The sequence below is a fragment of the Podarcis melisellensis genome (assembly GCF_964234715.1).
Source record: "Podarcis melisellensis genome assembly, chromosome: 15".
NCBI lineage: Eukaryota > Metazoa > Chordata > Lepidosauria > Squamata > Lacertidae > Podarcis > Podarcis melisellensis.
The window spans coordinates 40,006,989-40,025,615 of NC_138532.1; the positions used below are offsets into that span (position 1 = coordinate 40,006,989).

Below are 18,627 nucleotides of genomic sequence, written 5' to 3' on the forward strand. Positions count from 1 at the left end.
CCACAAAAATGATGTTATTCGGCTCACTGTTCACCATGGCCAAATTTAATAATATGTTACTGTTAGGGGAGTCCACGTCATTCATTTCATTAGGGCCTGGGGGTGCTTTCATGAAGGTACGGGGGGGGGGGGAAATGATGGCAAGCAAATTGAGGACCGGGGGCAGGGGAATGTTGACAATGAATACCAATCACATTCGCCTGCCTCATTATCATTCCTGTTTGCAGATGGGCATGCAAACTGACATAATTTCCAATACCATTTTCCATTTTAATTGAATTCTCCAAAATCCCTAAATACTAGTGACAGCTTCCATTCTCTAAACAAATAAAACAAGGCTGGCTCTATTCATCTTCCCTTCTACTCGTTTTTAAAACTGGAGGTGCTTGGAACTGAACCTGAGACTCAGAGAAAAGAGAGTTGTCTGGCATCTATTTTAGTATGATTTAAGCACCAGGCAAATACATATTTTTTCATTTTCTCAAGCCTTTTAATCTGCTTTAGTTTATACCGCCCTGAGAACCCCTGTGATGGGGTGCCCTATAAACACTGTAAATAAAGCAAAGTAAAATAATGTGAAGGTTCCCCACACTCCACTCCAAACATGAATGCCATTCTGTGTTGAAATCACACCCTCAGCAGCTAGGAGATTTCCCATAGTGATAACAAAGAGGGGTTTGTTAATGCTGCAATTGAGGGGTCAGCGGCAGCTGCGTCCAGGACTGCATCATAACAGTTCTAAAATACTGGCTGGCGACAATAGCTCTCATTAGAATACAGAACAATTAGAATGTTGCATTTGTAATCTCAGCATCTGCTACTGAACTCTTTTTAAGCAGATCTTCATAATACAGAATCTACTAGAAGCTGCGTCTAATTCAACCACCTCAAAATTGCACCAAAAGATTGCTTTAATTGGAAGCGCGGGGGGACACCCAGTTCATTTTCTTCAGGCAAAAATAACCATACAATGCGTTAAAGTAACAAAAAACCAAACCAAACCCCAAAACAAGCTTATTCGCTCCCCCATCTCAGCACGCTTCATAAGTCTTACTGTAAATCAAAAGGCTTAATTAGAAATGAGGAACTGGAATGTCAGAAGCGTGGCCAGCTGCTACTGGAGAGTTCAGTATTAAAACATTTTTAATAAAGACGAACAGTAGCACTGAACATTTCATTTTGTTTGTTGCGTTGGGTTCTGCCTAAAAATGCAGTTTACGGCTAAACAAAATAAGATCTCAGGGTCTCTAGAGGCATGTTTGCTTACTTTAATGTTTATAGTGTGTCTCCTAGAGATAATTCTATTTAGAAAATGTTCAGAAAAGGTGACCGACATTCAAAAATTGGATGGGTCCAATAGAAGTCCTTATTTGGCTTAGCTTTTTGTATACATCTATGTATTTGTAAGAGAGATTTCTAATTTAAAAATCAAATGAATGTGGAATGCGGTATTTTGGCTGTAAAACACAAAATTCAATACAGCAATATGGTAAAGTTAAGCGGACACTGTGAATCTCTCTCTCTGGGCTATATCACATGAACGAAGAACTCTTTGCTGATTAATTATATTAGTCAGTTAATTGATCAATCAATTAATCTTCATAGAAATATAATAGCTTTAAGGAAAAAACACATTTACTTTTAGAGGATACACACACACACACACACACACATCACATTGTCTTAGAAGAGGTATTCCCCAGTGTCTATCAGATGAGAAAGAATGCTTCTTCTAAAGTGGTACTTGCTATCATGGTTTGGTGCTACAAATAACAAAACATTAAAAGCCTACTGCTCTCTTAGTCAATGTTACCATTCTCAGTTGAGCCAATTAAAAAAATGAGCCAATTAATCAAGCAAAAAGCTGTAGTTATGTGTGTATACAACAAACTGTTTCTATGTGGCTTCCTCCTGGCTGAGGGTTCTTAGGCAGCCACCTGAGCCTTTTTCAGGATACTCTATTCCCTCCCCCCATTTCCACCTGGTTTTCCTTTCCTCAACAGAGAGTTGATGATCTGTAGCCACTGAGCAGGCTTTAAACTATGTTGAGCTGTTGTAATGTTTTTGAAATTCTGCAAAACATTATTCCCTGAAGTCTGCTAGGAGATGTGGGTGAAGGACATTGTTTTAGCTACATGAGAATTGGCACTCAGAGAATGAGTTTGCTATTAGAATATAGGACATGTAAGTAAAAAAAAAAAAGGGGGGGGAGGTAAAGGATCCCTGGATGGTTAAGTCCAGTCAAAGGCGACTATGGGGTTGCGGCACTCATCTTGCTTTTAGGCCGAGGGAGCCAGCATTTGTCCGCAGAGAGCTTTCCGGGTCATGTGGCCAGCATGACTAAACCGCTTCTGGCGCAATGCAACACTGTGACGGAAGCTAGACCATTTACCTTCCTGTCGCAGCGGTACCTATTTATCTACTTGCACTGGCGTGCTTTCGAACTGCTAGGTTGGCAGGAGCTGGGACAGAGCAACGGGAGCTCACCCCATTGCAGGGACTCGAAACGCCAACCTTCTGATCGGCAAGTTCAAGAGGCTCAGTGGTTTAGACCACAGCGCTATCCGCATCCCTTTGACATGGAAGTAAAGGTGATTAGAAGCACAATGCCATCAAAATTTGGCACTTTTCAGACCTCTCAATTTCCATGGGCTGAGTATTTAACTGTGCCCTAGATCTTTTCATTTTCTTAAACTGTAATTACTCATCCTGGAACTGTAGGAGGGACAGGGATACGACCTGATCTAGCAGGAACATCTCATATGCAGGTCCTATTGAAATGAATGGGAAATCTGAGAAAGCCAATTTTGCTTCCAATGGGGCTACTGCATAGCGTCCTATTGAGTTGTGTCATAGGAACATAATGACTGTCACAGGGTTATAGAATCATAAGAGTTGGAGGGGACCTGAAGGGTCATCTTGTCCAACCCCCTGCAATGCAGAAATCTCAACAAAAGCATCTATGACAGATGACCATCCAACCTCTACTTTAAAACCTCTAAGGACGGAGAGTCCACCACCTCCCGAGAGTCCGTCCCATTGCTGAACGGCTCTTACTGTCAGAAAGTTATTTCTGATGTTTAGTTGGAATCTCCTTTCTTGTAACTTGATGCCATTGTTTCGCGTCTTAACAAACAATAAGAGCCGTACTGGATCAGACCAAAGGCCCATCTAATCCAGCATCCTCCTCTCACTGGAAAGTAGCCAACTAGACCAATGTAAGACTTCCCCTGGGTGCTCTTCCCACATTTTGTCCTGGCGCCACCCTTCCCCCCCCCTCACCCCCCCAGTGTATGTGGCCCTTGGAAGGCAGTCCTTGAGGGAACACAGCCCTTGGGCTGAAAAGGGTTTCCCACTACTGTCTTAGGAAAATGGACAATCGCTTCCAGTTATAACCCTATAGGCAGCTCCAGACATTCTAAAGAAGGACACCAGTTGACTGTTCCTGCGTTTCTAATGTATATGTCAATTTTTTGAGGGCGTTCTGCCTTCATCAGCTGCTACCATGGTCAACCATGAATAGCTGATGAAGACAGAAGCCGAAATGTTTGCCACATAAATAAAAAAACACCCCTGTTTTGTTAATCACAGTAACGTATGTATTATTTAAGTGATTAACCAAATCCTAAGAGGGATTCAAGAGAAGCTTGCATTAGTGCTGCTTGGTGCTTTTATAACTATCTATGGGATATACTCACATGTATACACACACACCTTACAGATGAAAAATAATTTCAAGCTGGAAACTGGCCTAATGGGCACATCTCAAAGATGAAAGACGGTAAGGGAAGAGATGGAAATATAGGTTACGCTGTCAACAAGAGTTTAGTTAGAAAACCTAAGCCAATCCGATGATTTTCATCACATCTTTTCAGAAAGGTTTGTCTCCTCCTAGATTTGTCTACTCACACAATTCTCTAAACCAGATTATAAAGCTAAATCCAACCAAAAAAACCCTTAACGGATCAGGATTTCATTTCTGGCGCTGCAAAAACTTCAGTTGTGGCCAAGTCTTATCAGCTATAGTGGCAGACAGATTACAGAAGATGCGGTTCAGGATAAGTATGAAGCACTACCCGGCTTAAACCAATTACGCACTTAGGAGCAAAGTTGTCAAACCACAGATGATTGCCAAATCCGCACATTTAATTTTCTCGGCACTTACATATTTCATGGGGAATTATACTGCCAGTGCTGGCTTTGGGAGGGACAAAGACAGCTGGTTAAAATAATAACAAAAACTTTTATTTAAAACCATTACGGGAATAAGTGGGATATAAAACAATGAAGCCGGGTTTAGCCTGAAGAATGCCACAAACAGAGGGTGAATAAAAGGCCAAATCCAGCCGGCTATGAGATTTGATTTCTCCCTCCAAGGCAACATTTTACCCACTGCATGTGTTTGCTTGTTGATGGATATTTCCATTAATTATCTTGACAACTGATTCTCATCTCCTTTAAAAGGAGAAGCTGTGTATGAGCCCATCCATTATAAAAATAATAATAATCCTGATCTGTCCTAATTATGCTTCGTGGAACTGGAGGCTCGAAAAATGGAAGGCATGCAACCGTAATTCAGCTTCTAGGGCTTGCTACTGCCTTACCACAACTCTGTGGCTCCTGAAGAACATTCTGCTACATTCTCAAAAACATATGACCAAGAGAAGAGAAGAGAAGAGAAGAGAAGAGAAGAGAAGAGAAGAGAAAGGGGGTGGGGGTAAAAAGGCAGGCACTGTACAATTTAACTCACATAATTAGCAATTATTGCCTGCACACTCCCCAATAGAAAATCTGTTGCAAATCAAGGGAAAGAAACGTTAATGAGCTACTTCTGGGCTCCTTGCTCTGGGTAATGCGTTTGCATAATAATGAGGTGCAATCTGCTGAAAAACACATAAAGGACAAATTAATAAGGTTGTCATTTTTTTGCCCGATGATGCTTAATACAGTTTTCATAATCTGCTCAAGACAAAGGTCAGTCACTCAGACACAGCCGATTATGCATTCGCGTGGCAGATGAAATCTTTATTAAACAGAATGATGAATCTGATTAACATGCGCTAACAAATATACAGTCTGCAGGGGGAAAAATGAGCGCCGCCACCTCCTGCAAGCCTCCCTCACGTCGACTATTAAGGCTTTACTCAGATTGAGGTCAGACTGGTATTCCCAAAAGGCGCATTAAGCTAAAAGTTTGCCAAATGTGGCAACATGATGAACAAAACAATATCCTGTTATATAAAGAGTGGCTGCCTCGACAGCTGACCATCTAATCAGCAATGGTAACAAGCCCTTAAATAAATTTAGAAAGAAAAATAATAATAATCTTTGTTACAAAAATAAATGCGGCTAGCGAAACACAGGGGAAGTGTTATTGGATAATCAGCAGCAGATCTCAAGAAATGAGAACACAGATGGCGCCAGGTTCTTGGACTACATCTTATGTTTTCATGACTTTTTCGACATGGTTAGTTGATATTTTACTGGGAAGCACAGAGTTCCCCCCCAAATTCTGTTAGCTGAGGGACACTTCTTTGCTGAAGTAAAGTTGAATGCACAATTCATTCTTAAACCTCAAAAGGTTTACCTTTTAAAGTGTGAAAGAGTAAGAACAACCCACTCCCAAAAGAACAGAGGAACGTAAGCCACTGGTCAGACTGTTTTGCCTATCTAGCTCAGTATTTTCTACTCTGACTGGCAGAAGCTCTCTGAGATCAAAAGAATATCCTTTCTGCACTTGGTACCTGATCCATTTTAAAGTGAAGATACCAGGGATTGAATTTGGGATGTTACCAGGCAATGTTACCCCAACTTCCAGCAGAAGCTATTTGAAAGAAAGGCAAACACAAAAACATGCAGAGATGCAATGGGAAACCTCCTACAGTACTTGTATGGGAGATCTGGGCTCACTGAAACCTTTAATAATTGAACTAATCTATAGTAGCAAACTAACAGCTCTTGTGCAAGCATACAGTTTAGAAATTAATGTGTACATACATACTTCCCCATTCAAAGATGCAGTTTAAACAAAACCATCAAGTCTCTACTCCATGGTTGTTTTAAGCCTTTCTACTGATGACTGCAGCAAGACTTTTTAAAGCAGGGGTGGAGTACATGTGGCTATCCAGATGTTGTCAAGACCATTGACCATTGGCCAGGCTTGTTTGGGCTGAAGAGCCTTGAAGTCCAAAAGCATCTGAAGGGCCACAGATTCCCCACCCCTGCTGAATCTTCTCCCCTCTTCTCCAGCATCCAGTTAGCACAGTGGTCAACCAGATGCCCATTATGGGAAGCTCACGAGCAAACTCGACACCTTGCCTTTTCATTTCTCATTAGACTAAAAAGCATTAATGAATTTTGGTATCTTTTAACCTCTCAAGCTCTTCTTTTAAAAGAAAAAGAAAAAGCCTGAAGTCGATTTAGTATGTTCAACAATATCTAACATTCTTTACTATAGCTTTCAGTGTATCTTTTCCCCTCATAAACATACAGTACCATAGAATTAAAGGTATCCTTCATGCCAAGTTAGCTGGTTTTATTATATGCTATTGCAGACGTCTGTCTAAATGTAGTTTTTACAGCAGCAGGTCAAATTTCATCTATGAAGCCTAAGAAAACCTTGAGGACACACATTTTTTGCTATTATATGTTGTTCCACAATCACTCAATCTCCCAATGTGGGAGATATGGTTATATACATTGTCCCTTTCCTGTTCCTCTTTAAAGGATCTAAACAAAATTAAATTTATTTTCAGGAAAGGCTGAATTCCATGAATATTCTTTATTAAAAAGAATAGGGTTATGAGAACTACTATATAATATAGATTTGGAGCCAACAGTGGTATTGGACGCTGAACCGAAATAATAAAATTGAAATAATAAACAAACAAATATTGGATTACCAACTCTCATTATCCCTGATCATGGGATGTGATAGCTGGGGTTGAAGAGAGTTTGTAGTCCAGTAATATTTGGAGGAAATGGACCTTCTGGTATACTTTGAAGTACTGTTTGTGGCTGACTGAGATAAAGACTGCAAAACCACCTTTAGATGTTCCTCATATTACAGGGGTCCAAATGGCCACAACTAGAAGCTGGGCATTTAGTATTGCCAATGCCATGCTGTGGAATTTTCTTCTGGCAGAGATGCGGCAGTCATTCTCACGTTTGACTTTCAGAAGCCTATTTTTTCCCCTGCTGACAGGCCTTTGTTGTAAGTTGTATAGAATTTTAGTCATTTTAATTACTTGTATTTTTTAATATTGCTGTACAATGTTCTGATATTTTAGGAGAGGGCAAATTATAAATGCAGTTATAAACAGATAAAGTGGGTGGGTCCAATTTGCATTTGTATTACAAAGGAGAAGGGCTACCTGTATCTGGCTTTAGATGCACCAGATAAATTTGATTTGTTGGCTGCTGGGTGCCACTGCCAGAGCCAGTTATTTTAGCCCCCATTGGAAAACACCGGGAGGCCGACTGTATGAGATACGGTTTAAACATTGCACATAGTAGATAAGAGAATGTTTTCCAGATAGCATTCAAAGATAAAGCTGCATTCATGTCTTAAAACGAAACAAAAGAAATGGGGGGAGGGGGAAGAACCCACCAGATTCAGATTATATTTTGCAAAGACATACTAGAAATAAAAATGTAAAATTATTACATATTAATTATCACCAGACTGTAAAACAACCTGAGAAACTGGAGGATAATGGAAAAGGCATGTTTCTTACAGACGGAGAATATCCAAGAAGCATTGCCATATTTTTATGTCACAAAAAGCAACTCTGAAGGTAGCAGAGGTACATTCATCTAGGAGCCTTTTTGTATGCAAGTAAGGGGCAACTCAAAGAGCCTCATAATTAATCCTAGTCACTTTTTAGATTTGCATTTATTGACAACCTTCACTAAGCCCTGCAGCAAGCCCCTTTCAAAAATTAGTTTGTGCATGTGCTTTTTAAAAACATGCTTGTGATAGAGGATCTGATGCTCGAAGAAGAAAAGTCAAAACTCCCTCTGGATGCATATGTACAGTAGCTTTTTGGATAGCAGCCAAGGGATATAATAGTTGGGGAAATATCTGCAGGAGCTCTTTTACCTTATGATTTCACCGCTGCTTGATAAACTGTCAGTGTTTCCTATAGATGTGCAAGTCACGCCTTATCTGTGATGATCACCTTCTGTTAATGTACCCAATTCATAAGCACAACCCTTAAAAGATTCCGCAGCCTTTTGGCGTAGTTTCCAAATTATTTTCTTTTCTACATCAGTAGAGGATTCATTTTCCTACTACTTCTGGAATTACAAAATCAGAATGTCTGCAATCTGGAAACACTTCTCAGGCATTGCATTTCTCAAACAACAGCCCTCCATAGGTATGCAACAAGTCAATTTTGAAATGGGAAAGGGGAGATTCTAAAAAATAGTTTATGAGAACAGCACATAGGTTGCCCGCTGGGCATGCCCAAACTCTTAGGTACAATCACAAATATCTGAAAGGCCACCTCCTTCCCTACAGATGCTCTTGGGTATTAAGATCAACAGAGGACCTCTTGGTAGTTCCCTCTCTCTTGGAAGTTTGGGAGGAGGGTGGTACGAGAGGGCCTTATCTGTGGCTGCCCCTAAGATGTGGAGTTCTCTCCCCAGGGAGGTGTGCCTGGCACCTTCACTACATAGCTTTCATCATATGCAGAAAATGCATCTCTTTACCCTAGTCTTGACACCTGAGATATATGGACTCACCCTATTTTTTTATTGTAAATTGTTTTAACTGATTTTAACCTTGTGCTTTTATAATGTCGTAATTGGGAAATCTGTGGTTAAGGATGAGTAGTAGTAGTAGTAGTAGTAGTAGTAGTAGTAATAAAAAGTAGCACACTAAAAGGAGATTAATAGTAAGATCTTACCAGTTACTTAAAGTGATATTTCTCACCTCCAGAGAATATAACACAGTACCGACTTGCAAGCTGGAACTCTCAGCATCTCCTTCATAAGCATGAAATAACAGAGATATAAACTAACACATTAAAGGCTTTGCTGTGTCTAAACACACAGTGTAATAATTATTTTAAGAGAGAACCTATTGGTCTCTCATCACTTAACACAATAATAACAATCATGAGCTCCAACAGAAATAAATTAGTCATCATCGTGAAAGCACAAGCCATTTGGATCAATATTTTATTGCTTGGAAACTTACATACATTGGTAATATAAAAAAGTATTAAAATAAATGACTTGCCCAACATGACTGCATTATACAGAAAGCATTTTATACCCAGCTGTGGGAGGCTCACAGTTAAAGCGCTGCTTGGTGATTTTTAACAAATATAGAACAAATATAGAAACTCCATCCTTCCTTAAACAAATATAGAAACTCCATCCTTCCTTAACCTTTGTAGCTCTTGACCATTCTCTAGCCCAGTTTTCTTTCCTCTCTGAGGCTGTAATTAATGCTTGATATAGATGTTAGTGCCACCAATCATTTTTTTAAAAAAATCCTTTTCTCCCTTTTATGGGCCCTAAATGCTAACTATTTGTTGCGGGACGGCCTGCTCATTTGCTGAATGCAACACATGTGACTCTTTAGAAAATGCTTTGCTCAAGGCTAACAACACAGCAGCTTCCAGTAAACAGGATAAAGCCGATTCTTTGAAATTCCCATTCAAATGTACAATATCGTATACCAGCATGAATTAGAATTCCCCCTAGATTTGTTTAACAAAAGTCAGGGAAAAGCTAGCACCGATTAGGGAAGTTTTCTAGGAGCGTCAGAAAAATCTCAGGCTGAAACTGCAACTAGACTGTTGTGAAGTCCTGTGGGGCAATGAAGAAGAGCGCTGGTGGGGTGGAAGCCACTGCACTGTCACAAAATGTGAGAAGTCCCTGTCCATGCATGGGGGGCCTACCTTGTGGCTCCTGCTTGCGCTGTGGGAACAACTTAAGCACCAGGCCTTCACAGCATTGGTGTTCTCAAGCAGAGTCAAGAGAATATGTGAAGTATCACAAGACCAAAAAAGGAACAGTCAATAAGGGCTGTAGTGATAGACACACACCTGGCTGCCTTAGCTAGCCGACAACATATATTTTTGTTGGGTATCCTGTTTGATCAAAAGCGAAACAGTACCAAGCACGTAACCAATCTCTGAAACACAGTTCCCTGCATATGAATCTGGGACAGATTTTGCAAGATTTCTGCTCCCTCTCTTCTGGAACTACTTTAGTGGCACGAGAATTTCCCATCACAGCACGGCACGGCTCCTTTGCGTACCAAAGCTACCCACCCCAGAAACTGGAGCAGTTTAGGCAAAGGAAGATATTGTGCATTGGAGGCTGGTGTCCATTGGGGCTGGCAGGGAAGAGAAAGCAGGGAGCGCAGGAGTAGGTGGAACTGGAGCCTATGACAGACTAGGTCCATTAATTCTGATCTTGACCCCATCCTCTTGCTTGCTAAGTTCTAAGGTGACACCACTAACATTAAGGAGGAGGAAGCTGACCCCTGAGCTGGCTGAGGATAGACTGAATTTGATGGGAATTGTCTCGTTTACCTAACGGGCAGCCTCCACTGGAACTGTGTCATGGAGAAGAGGATGCAAGATTAGACAAGTCATTGGCCAGATCCATTCATTACTTAACCTGATTCCAACTGGATTACTATAACTACCACTATAATCAAACTTGAAAATCTACAAATTGTTTCCGACTTTACCTGTCAGTGACTTGGCCCCTCCTTTAATAGATGGTTTCCTGATTCTTCGTTTATATGTTCTCTGTACTTTCAGTCCTTCAATAAATTCAGGATTTGATTATTATATTGCACCAGTGTGACCAAGAATCAGTGATTTCATGAGGCATTCCCACAATTATTCAAATTATTATGCATTTCCACCACTGAGGACAACATGGGTCAGGTTCTTAACAACACAACGTTATATTCAAGCCCCATTACATACATTTTTCACACACGGAATGAAAACTTATAAACCTGGCAGGTCAGTGTTTAATTTATCAATATTTTTAAAGTGCTTAAAGCAATAAGCATTTTGTAACCTAAATTCAAAGAACCTGATTGAAAGGAGGACTGAAAGGGTTTTGAAAAAAACACCACTGATTCTACCTTTATATGTACATATATGCAATATACATAACAAAGAATTCTAAAATGAGTATATTTAACTTCAGCACTTCTTATCATCTGTTCCATTTAGGAGAAATATTTTTGATGAGATGTAGAAAATGGTAAATTTAAAAAAATGAAATTAGGCTGTTATGCTGGCATATATTCAACAGTACGAAGGAGGTTATGCTGGCATATGTTCAACAGTACAAAGATTTCTAAGGGCCAGCTTACCCTTTGTGTGACAAACACAGATATTTCCTGTGGCAAACAGAACAGAAACATATTTTTCTTCCCAGGGAGTCCTGTTTTGGCCACAATTTTCCCTAGATGTTTAAGGATCAGCAATTGTCAACCATACTTTACATATTTCTTATGCGAAACACAATTGCTTTGTAAAGTGTTAAGAAGCTGTAAGGGGTGATTCACACAGCACATCTTCCTAACAAAACTGAACACATCCTCAAGGCTTCAACACAGCCTTCCTTGATTGTTAGATGTATATATAAAATAAGAGCATGCTAAGTAGGTTTAAGAGGTGATGAAAATGATCTGGATCTGTTTATACTGCTGTGTTCTGGTCCATCTAGCACATGATGTATTAAAGTAGAAACAACAGATAAAGAGAGTGGCATTTTTTGCACACAAGCAACAAATTTTGGACCAGTTTTTCCCATTGCATGGCAACTTCTGAAGCTACCACACAGTGAGGTCCATATGAAATCCAGTTGTTTAAAAAACCCAAAAAAAACATGTAGCAGCGATTCTGTGTGGCTACCATGCCTCAGCAGACTACTAATATTTTTAGCCAGCCCGCAAAATCTGCCGGCTTCAAAGCAAATTTTTGCATGGATCCTCTTCAACACTCCCACCCCCGCTTTATTCAGGTGCAGCATTCTCCTGCAGAAAGGAAGCAATCAATGAATTGGGCTGCATCATAATTATTTGAAAATGGTGTATTTCCTGACCACTTCACTGACCAGCTTCCAGTTATTTCTAGGAATAGCCCAGTGATACAAAGCAAGGCTACTTTTACTTGTGACAGACACACAAGAGAACTTTCCCCAGAGTGCTCACATGAGTAGGACCAGAAGGTCCTACCCATCAACTGGTTACATCAACTGTAACCACGGCAATCATCATGAATCTGGGTTTAGGCTGCAACTGCCTCTGTGCCGGCCACCAAAAGCAATAGCAATAGCCTCCTCCTCTCTTCCCTGTAGCATGTTGAAATGGAAACGCATGACATGTCGCCGCCATGTTGGCTATTTCCGTTTCTCTGCTCCACATCCTGATTACAGGGGTAAGGAACCTTGATGTAACAAGATAATACAAAGATAGGGAACCAAGCAAGATGATGACACAGTGCCACACAATTTACATTATTTAACATCACCAGAGAGAGAGGAAGGAGGAAACGCTCTCTTTTTTTCAGATAATATCCAGTGATTCTTACTTAGGTATTGTTTTCATTGTTCTGGTTTTCTGAAAAACTGATTAATTGAAATCTATCCCTAACACCAGGAAACAACCATAGCTCCATGTTTTCTAGCTAAACTAAAAACTCATTCCTAAGGGGTTCCTCCACCCCACCCCACTACTGATAATTAAACTGGACAGCGGACACACCTTTGTTTCGTGATCTGGAAAGCTTCTTTCTCTTTGCCTCCTGCTCAGCTTCACCTATGCTATTAGTACTATGTCCAGCTGCTCTGACTGCCCCTCCAGTACTCTCACTGCTCTGCACGATTCCAGGCTCCTCTGCCTTCGTGTCAGCATCAGTTTTAATGCTGACCATTGCATCTACTAGCTTTAGAGCACTGGTTTCATAAAGCTCTTCAACTTTACTAGAGCTTGCAGTTTCAAAGGAAATCCCAGTCTCGCTGCAAGTATGAGTTGACAACTCCTTTTTCTGTACTGATGACTCGACACTGTTGAAAAGTTCAGGTGTGAAATAGATACTGTCATCGTTGGCATCTGTCTCTGCAGCTATATCTGATGTTGAAAGGTTCACGTTTCCTCTCACTGGAGAAAATGCCACGTCCCTCCCCTCTTCGTGAGCCCAGAGCTGCTGCTCAGTAGGATATTCTTGAATGGCCTTTCCAGCAGAAAAGCTAATCGGTTCTCTACATGGTGACAATCCAGTTGCCCTGTGTTGCTCAACCAAAGACACATTCTGATGGGGTTCATTTGCAACAAGCTGAGTACTTTCATCCATTGGTATCTTTGGTTGACATTTAGCTTTGGAGAGGTCTTTCTCATTCAGGGCATGCAGGGGTGTTGAAGTCAATGGTTTACTGAAATACTGTTTTATACTGACAGAGGACAGCTGATTATTTGCTTTCTCCTTCTTGTTCTTCCCGATCAAGGTTTTGGGTTTGGAGTCGGTTAGGTTTTCTTGCTTTACAGTCTGGCAGAATGGCTGAAGATCTGGAATAGAAGGGCAGAGGCATATAACTAGCTGGATAAACAGAAGCAGGTAATAATGAATGCTTGTCATTATTTTTAGCATGTACACATCAGAAAACACTGTTCAGTTTTTAGAACAAGGGTAGGCAACTTGTGGGATGATGGGAGTTGTTGTTCAGTAATATAAGCAGGGACACATGTGCCTCATTCCCGCTTTAGAGTTATTTAACTCAGTGGCTTTCAAACTTTCAGCCTTCAGGAAACTTCACCAATTTTTCTGCCATTAAATCCCTGCACATTACAGAGAATTCTGTGGCATGTTCCCTAGGGCAAATGCAGTTCACAAGAAGCCCTGACCAGGCTTTTGGAGCCTCAGTGTTGCCTCACAAGAACAGAGAGTGTGCACCAAAAAACATCCTATACTCCTACTATGACTGCTCATTGCAAGGGCAATTGCTCATTGCCTGCCATTACTCATTTTCTTACTAAGGAATCTCTGACTAGTTTTCCCTCCGTTTCAAAACCAATAAACTAGATTAAACTCTTTGTGGAAAAGGAGAGGCACATGTTCTCAACTAGCTGTTATGCTTCATTTAGCTTCAGGCTCATTACCCTATTACTCAGTTGTAGCATCTTTTCTCCACCTGGTCTTGTCTGTCTAACTGACATCTTATTTATGTATTTAGTCACCTTGTGCCAAAGCCTCTAGACAACATTCAATAAAGCTAGTGAAAAACATCCAATACAATCAGTACTAGTAATAAACCGAGCAAAACTAAACTGCAATAAAAGCAACTCAACCCTAGCGTAAATAAATACAGACACCCTTACAAGCAAAAACACATCACCATGAGAGAAACAAAGACAGAATTGAATGATGCTAAAATAATATTATAGTGTTAAAAGATGATAAAAATTAAAAGGCTTGGAAGAAGAGGAATGTCTTCATCTGGTGCCAAAGAGTCACTGAAGGAGGCACCAGGCAAGTCTCTTTGGTAGAACATTCTACAGACAGGAGCCACCCATTAAAAGGCCCTATCTTGTCATCATCCTCCATACTTCAGAAAGAAGTTCTTTTCAATTTTACACACATTTATGCCAATCTAGTAATCCCCTGGGAGCGCAAGGACAATGATACAGATGAGAGACAAGAGCTTCTTCATTAACTACAAGGAATGGGATCACTGTCCACTTAAAGTGAATAGAGAAGCCCTTGGAGACCAGGGAGTTTCAGGCATGCACTGAAGCACATACAGAGCTCTGGATTGGGAAGAAAGTAATGTCCACAGAAGCCCCTGCAATGTTTAGAATTAGAGGGAAGATATTAGAAGTCCTCTAGCGCAGAAACCCTTCATAGACACTATTAGCATTACATTAACATGGTATTTCCACATTCACAGAACGAACTACAGCATAACTGTGTCTCTTTCCTTCCCTTGGAATTGTGCTACAGCATTAGTAGGTTACTAGTTTTCAAGTAACTGGATTGATTGACATAAAATAATGTAACAGCCTATGTTAAATGTATACACAACTAGGGTGGGGGAAGAACCTGCCACTGAACCAAATAGCACTTTGTTAAGATGAGTTTAATCCCTTCTTTCCACTCAATAACAAAGAGCCCAATGTGTGTGGCCAAATGCATAGAGACACAAATATATATGTGTGTGTGTATTTTGCCTTTCTGACTCTTCACTCTGCACTGGGAACAATCCCGGACAACTTTCCAGAATAGTTTTGAGTGGACAAGAGACACTACAAAGAGAAGAAGAGGGCCTCACTGCCCTGCTACATGTGAAAAAGTTCCAGCATGCACCTTGAGACTCTGTTCATCAGTGGGGAAGCATCCACTTTGCATGAAAAACGTCCCAGGTTCAATCCCTGGCATCTCCAGTTAAAAGGATCAGGAGGTGTCCATGAGATGGGATTCTAAATGCTAATGGGAAGGGGCAGGATCCCACCAGGTTCTTTTTGAATGTAAGAGATAGCAAGCGGCTCTCAGGATTAAAAAATAATAATAATAAAAGTTAAAGGGGGGGTTGCAGGTGAGGGGAAAAGACCTCTCTCTGCTTGACATCCTGGAAACCCACTAACAGTCACAGCAGAAAATAATAATAACAACCAGCGCTGAGCGATGTCTGTTTTTCAACACTGTGATATCTCACTAGCTAAACATGGCAATATACCGATATATCACAATGTCTGAAATAAGGATGTAACTATGTAGAGGCAAATGCGGTAATGTCCTGGCAACTGCTACTACTTAGGGGTCTAAAACAGATACATTTTTATTTACCTTTAGCATATTGTTGCAATTGTTCTTTTATAGTATAGAGCAGGGGTAGGCAACCTAAGGCCCGGGGGCCAGATGCGGCCCAATTGGCTTCTCAATCTGGCCTGTGGGTGGTCCAGAAATCAGTATGTTTTTACATGAGTAAAATGTGTCCTTTTATTTAAAATGGGTTATTTGTGGGGCATAGGAATTTGTTCATATATTTTTTTCAAAATATAGTCCAGCCCACCACATAGTCTGAGGGACAGTGGACCGGCCCACGGCTGAAAAAGGTTGCTGACCGGGTATAGAACAACAGGGGTATTAAGAATCATGAGAAATGATGACCGTCTTTTTCTCATATCACGATTTTTTACATAGCACACATTGTAATTTGTGTTATATAGCCATGCCAAATATTATGAAACTGTTATCATGATGTGGATTTCGAACTGATTTTGGATGATACATTGATACATTGCCTGCCCCTATAACAACCAGCCTGAACTGCACTGCTATAAACAGCTTCCTCTCTTTTTTAATTAATAGTACATTGCTGGATCAGACCAAGAGTCTCAGTAACAAGAATACACTTGGTATCCATCAGAAACTGGCCAGAGGTTCACCAGGAGACCACAATCTATCTTCTGCTCTAACAGACACCACTCAGCCAGGTGGATACATAATCTGACCTAACATAACACAGCTTCTTATGTTCTTTGGTTCTTACTCGTAAGCAAAAAAGATGAAGTCAACTTTAACAAATTTCCCATAAATATTTCGGGAAGCTACTTAAAAGGTTAAAAAACAAAACCCCAGTAAAACCTACTTTGTTGATTTGCAGATATGTTACATGACTGACTGGATGTCGCAGGATTAATTGCAATGACGTCTGCAGCAGAAAGTGTTTCGAGGGTTAAATCATGCACTTCTCTTTCAACAGTAACACCTGGTGATAGATGAAGAGTTGCCTCCAGGAAAGAACTTGATGACAGATCTTTTGAGCTTGAAGACATGAGCGCAGATCTGTCGTTACCCTGAGTCGAAGAATCTGTGCTCTTCTGGTTTGTTTTAGCAAACGCATCCAAAGAACCAAGGGCACAATCGAAGTTTTCATGGTGCTGGACTAGCTGACGAATCCATTTTGACAATCCTTGGGAAAGAACAATTTTATTTCATTATTACTATATAGCAAGACAGGGAAGTCATGTCACCATAGTTGTACATGTTTAAAACCTTATAAAAACTGTGTTGCTGTAGTTTATTCTTGCACTAGGCACACAACTTTGAATTATTTGAATTCAAAGATTTGAATTATTTGGTCTGATTTTGTAATGGCAATGAAGAGTTACAACCTGATTTACTGATGCTGCTGGCCATGACATGGTATATTAGAATAGAAAAGGGAAACTGGCTGCTTAGGGGCAACAGAGTCAGATGGGCAGGGTACGAATACAACTACAACAACAACAACAACTATTATTATTATTATTATTATTATTATTATTATTATTATTATGCCATTACACAATTCAGCTGTGCCTTCTCCTACACAAGGCAAGACACATGGGAGTAAGCGACAAGGATGCATACAGGGGAGGGATGTACCCAAGTCTAACTTCCCCATAAAAATAGGGAAAAGGAGGTTAAAGAGCCATTTGCCTCTGGTATTGGCTTCCATGGCACTGGGTGGAGCAAATGTCGATGGCCCTTTAGCCCTTGCTCAAGTCTAAGTGTTTGTCCCTGTTAAAAATGAGTTGCCAAACAGAGTTTTAGAAAGCCACACTATATGATAATGAGAATGTTAATAGATTATCACAATGAAAATATTATGGAGAGCAACCCACAACATGAAAACTGAGCATTAAAATAATGTTGTGTGCACACAGAGTTGCATCCAGTGTTCTACTCACAGAGTAAACCTATTGAAATTATGTCCATTAATTTAAATGGGTCTGCTCTGAGTAGAACTTAATTGAATGCAACCAACACAGAGAATCAGATTATGCTGAAATGGCAAAATTAATGGGTGTGTTAAGAAACCAAGAGGAAAAAAATATATTAAGGAGTGGGGAATATTTGAAAAATCATGGTATGAAACTAAGTGCATTGGTAGGGTTAACTTAAATCAAGCAGTTAAAAGTATTATTAAGATTAATTGTAGAATAATTTTAAAATGGAGTGAAGTTAAAATTTTAAATAAGAGAAGAAACCACAAAAGGGGGAGGGAGTCTGATTTGTATCTGTTTTGGAAATATGACATTGTATGACATTGTAAGATTTGTATCTGCAAATTCTTAAAAACTGAAAATAAAATTTATGAAACTATTTAAGAAGGAAAGAAATGCTGGTGGCTTTATGCTTTGAAGGAAAGGGATTTCTTTGTTGCTATCTTTTTATCTCCCCCCTTAAAAAAACAAACATTTTGTGTGATCATTTTAAAAGCAGTTTCAGTGCATGTGTTCTGATAAAGACTGAACAAGTGGAATCTTTCGAAGTCAATTATATTTTTGGATTCTATTATACTATGGGTATAATAATCATTCTATCTTTGGATATATTTAATTCATAAGCATCCATTGCATTTTCTGGCAAATTCCTTTGTTTCAACGAGAAATGTGCTACTGAGAATCAGTAGTCCAGCCCCCAACTTCTTGAAAATCCTGCCATGATTACTGCTTCTAAAATTACCGAGAAAGACTCTCATGTGAGGCAATGATATCCTCCCATCTTGCTGCCTTTTCTGAGACAAGGGAAAGACCCTTCGTACGATAGAATCTGAGCACCATCTACTGTCAAGACAAGGGCAGTATTTGCTTCATCTCCT

General features: G+C 40.1%; 1 protein-coding gene across 13 annotated transcripts in view; it reads right to left on the bottom strand.

Annotated features, from left to right (window-relative positions):
* Nucleotides 1-18,627, bottom strand: part of BRIP1 (BRCA1 interacting DNA helicase 1) — a 196,582-nt gene that overhangs the window by 77,576 nt on the left and 100,379 nt on the right. For 3 of the 13 annotated variants that reach the window (XM_081890172.1, XM_081890174.1, XM_081890176.1), the window contains exons 19-22: nt 16,630-16,953; nt 12,749-13,549; nt 10,712-10,786; nt 8,910-8,988 (exon numbers count right to left, since the gene is read on the bottom strand). In XM_081890172.1, the coding sequence (XP_081746298.1) occupies nt 8,910-8,988; nt 10,712-10,786; nt 12,749-13,549; nt 16,630-16,953 (1,279 nt within the window). The other 10 variants (XR_014163232.1, XR_014163234.1, XR_014163230.1 and 7 more) reach the window with 9 other exon arrangements.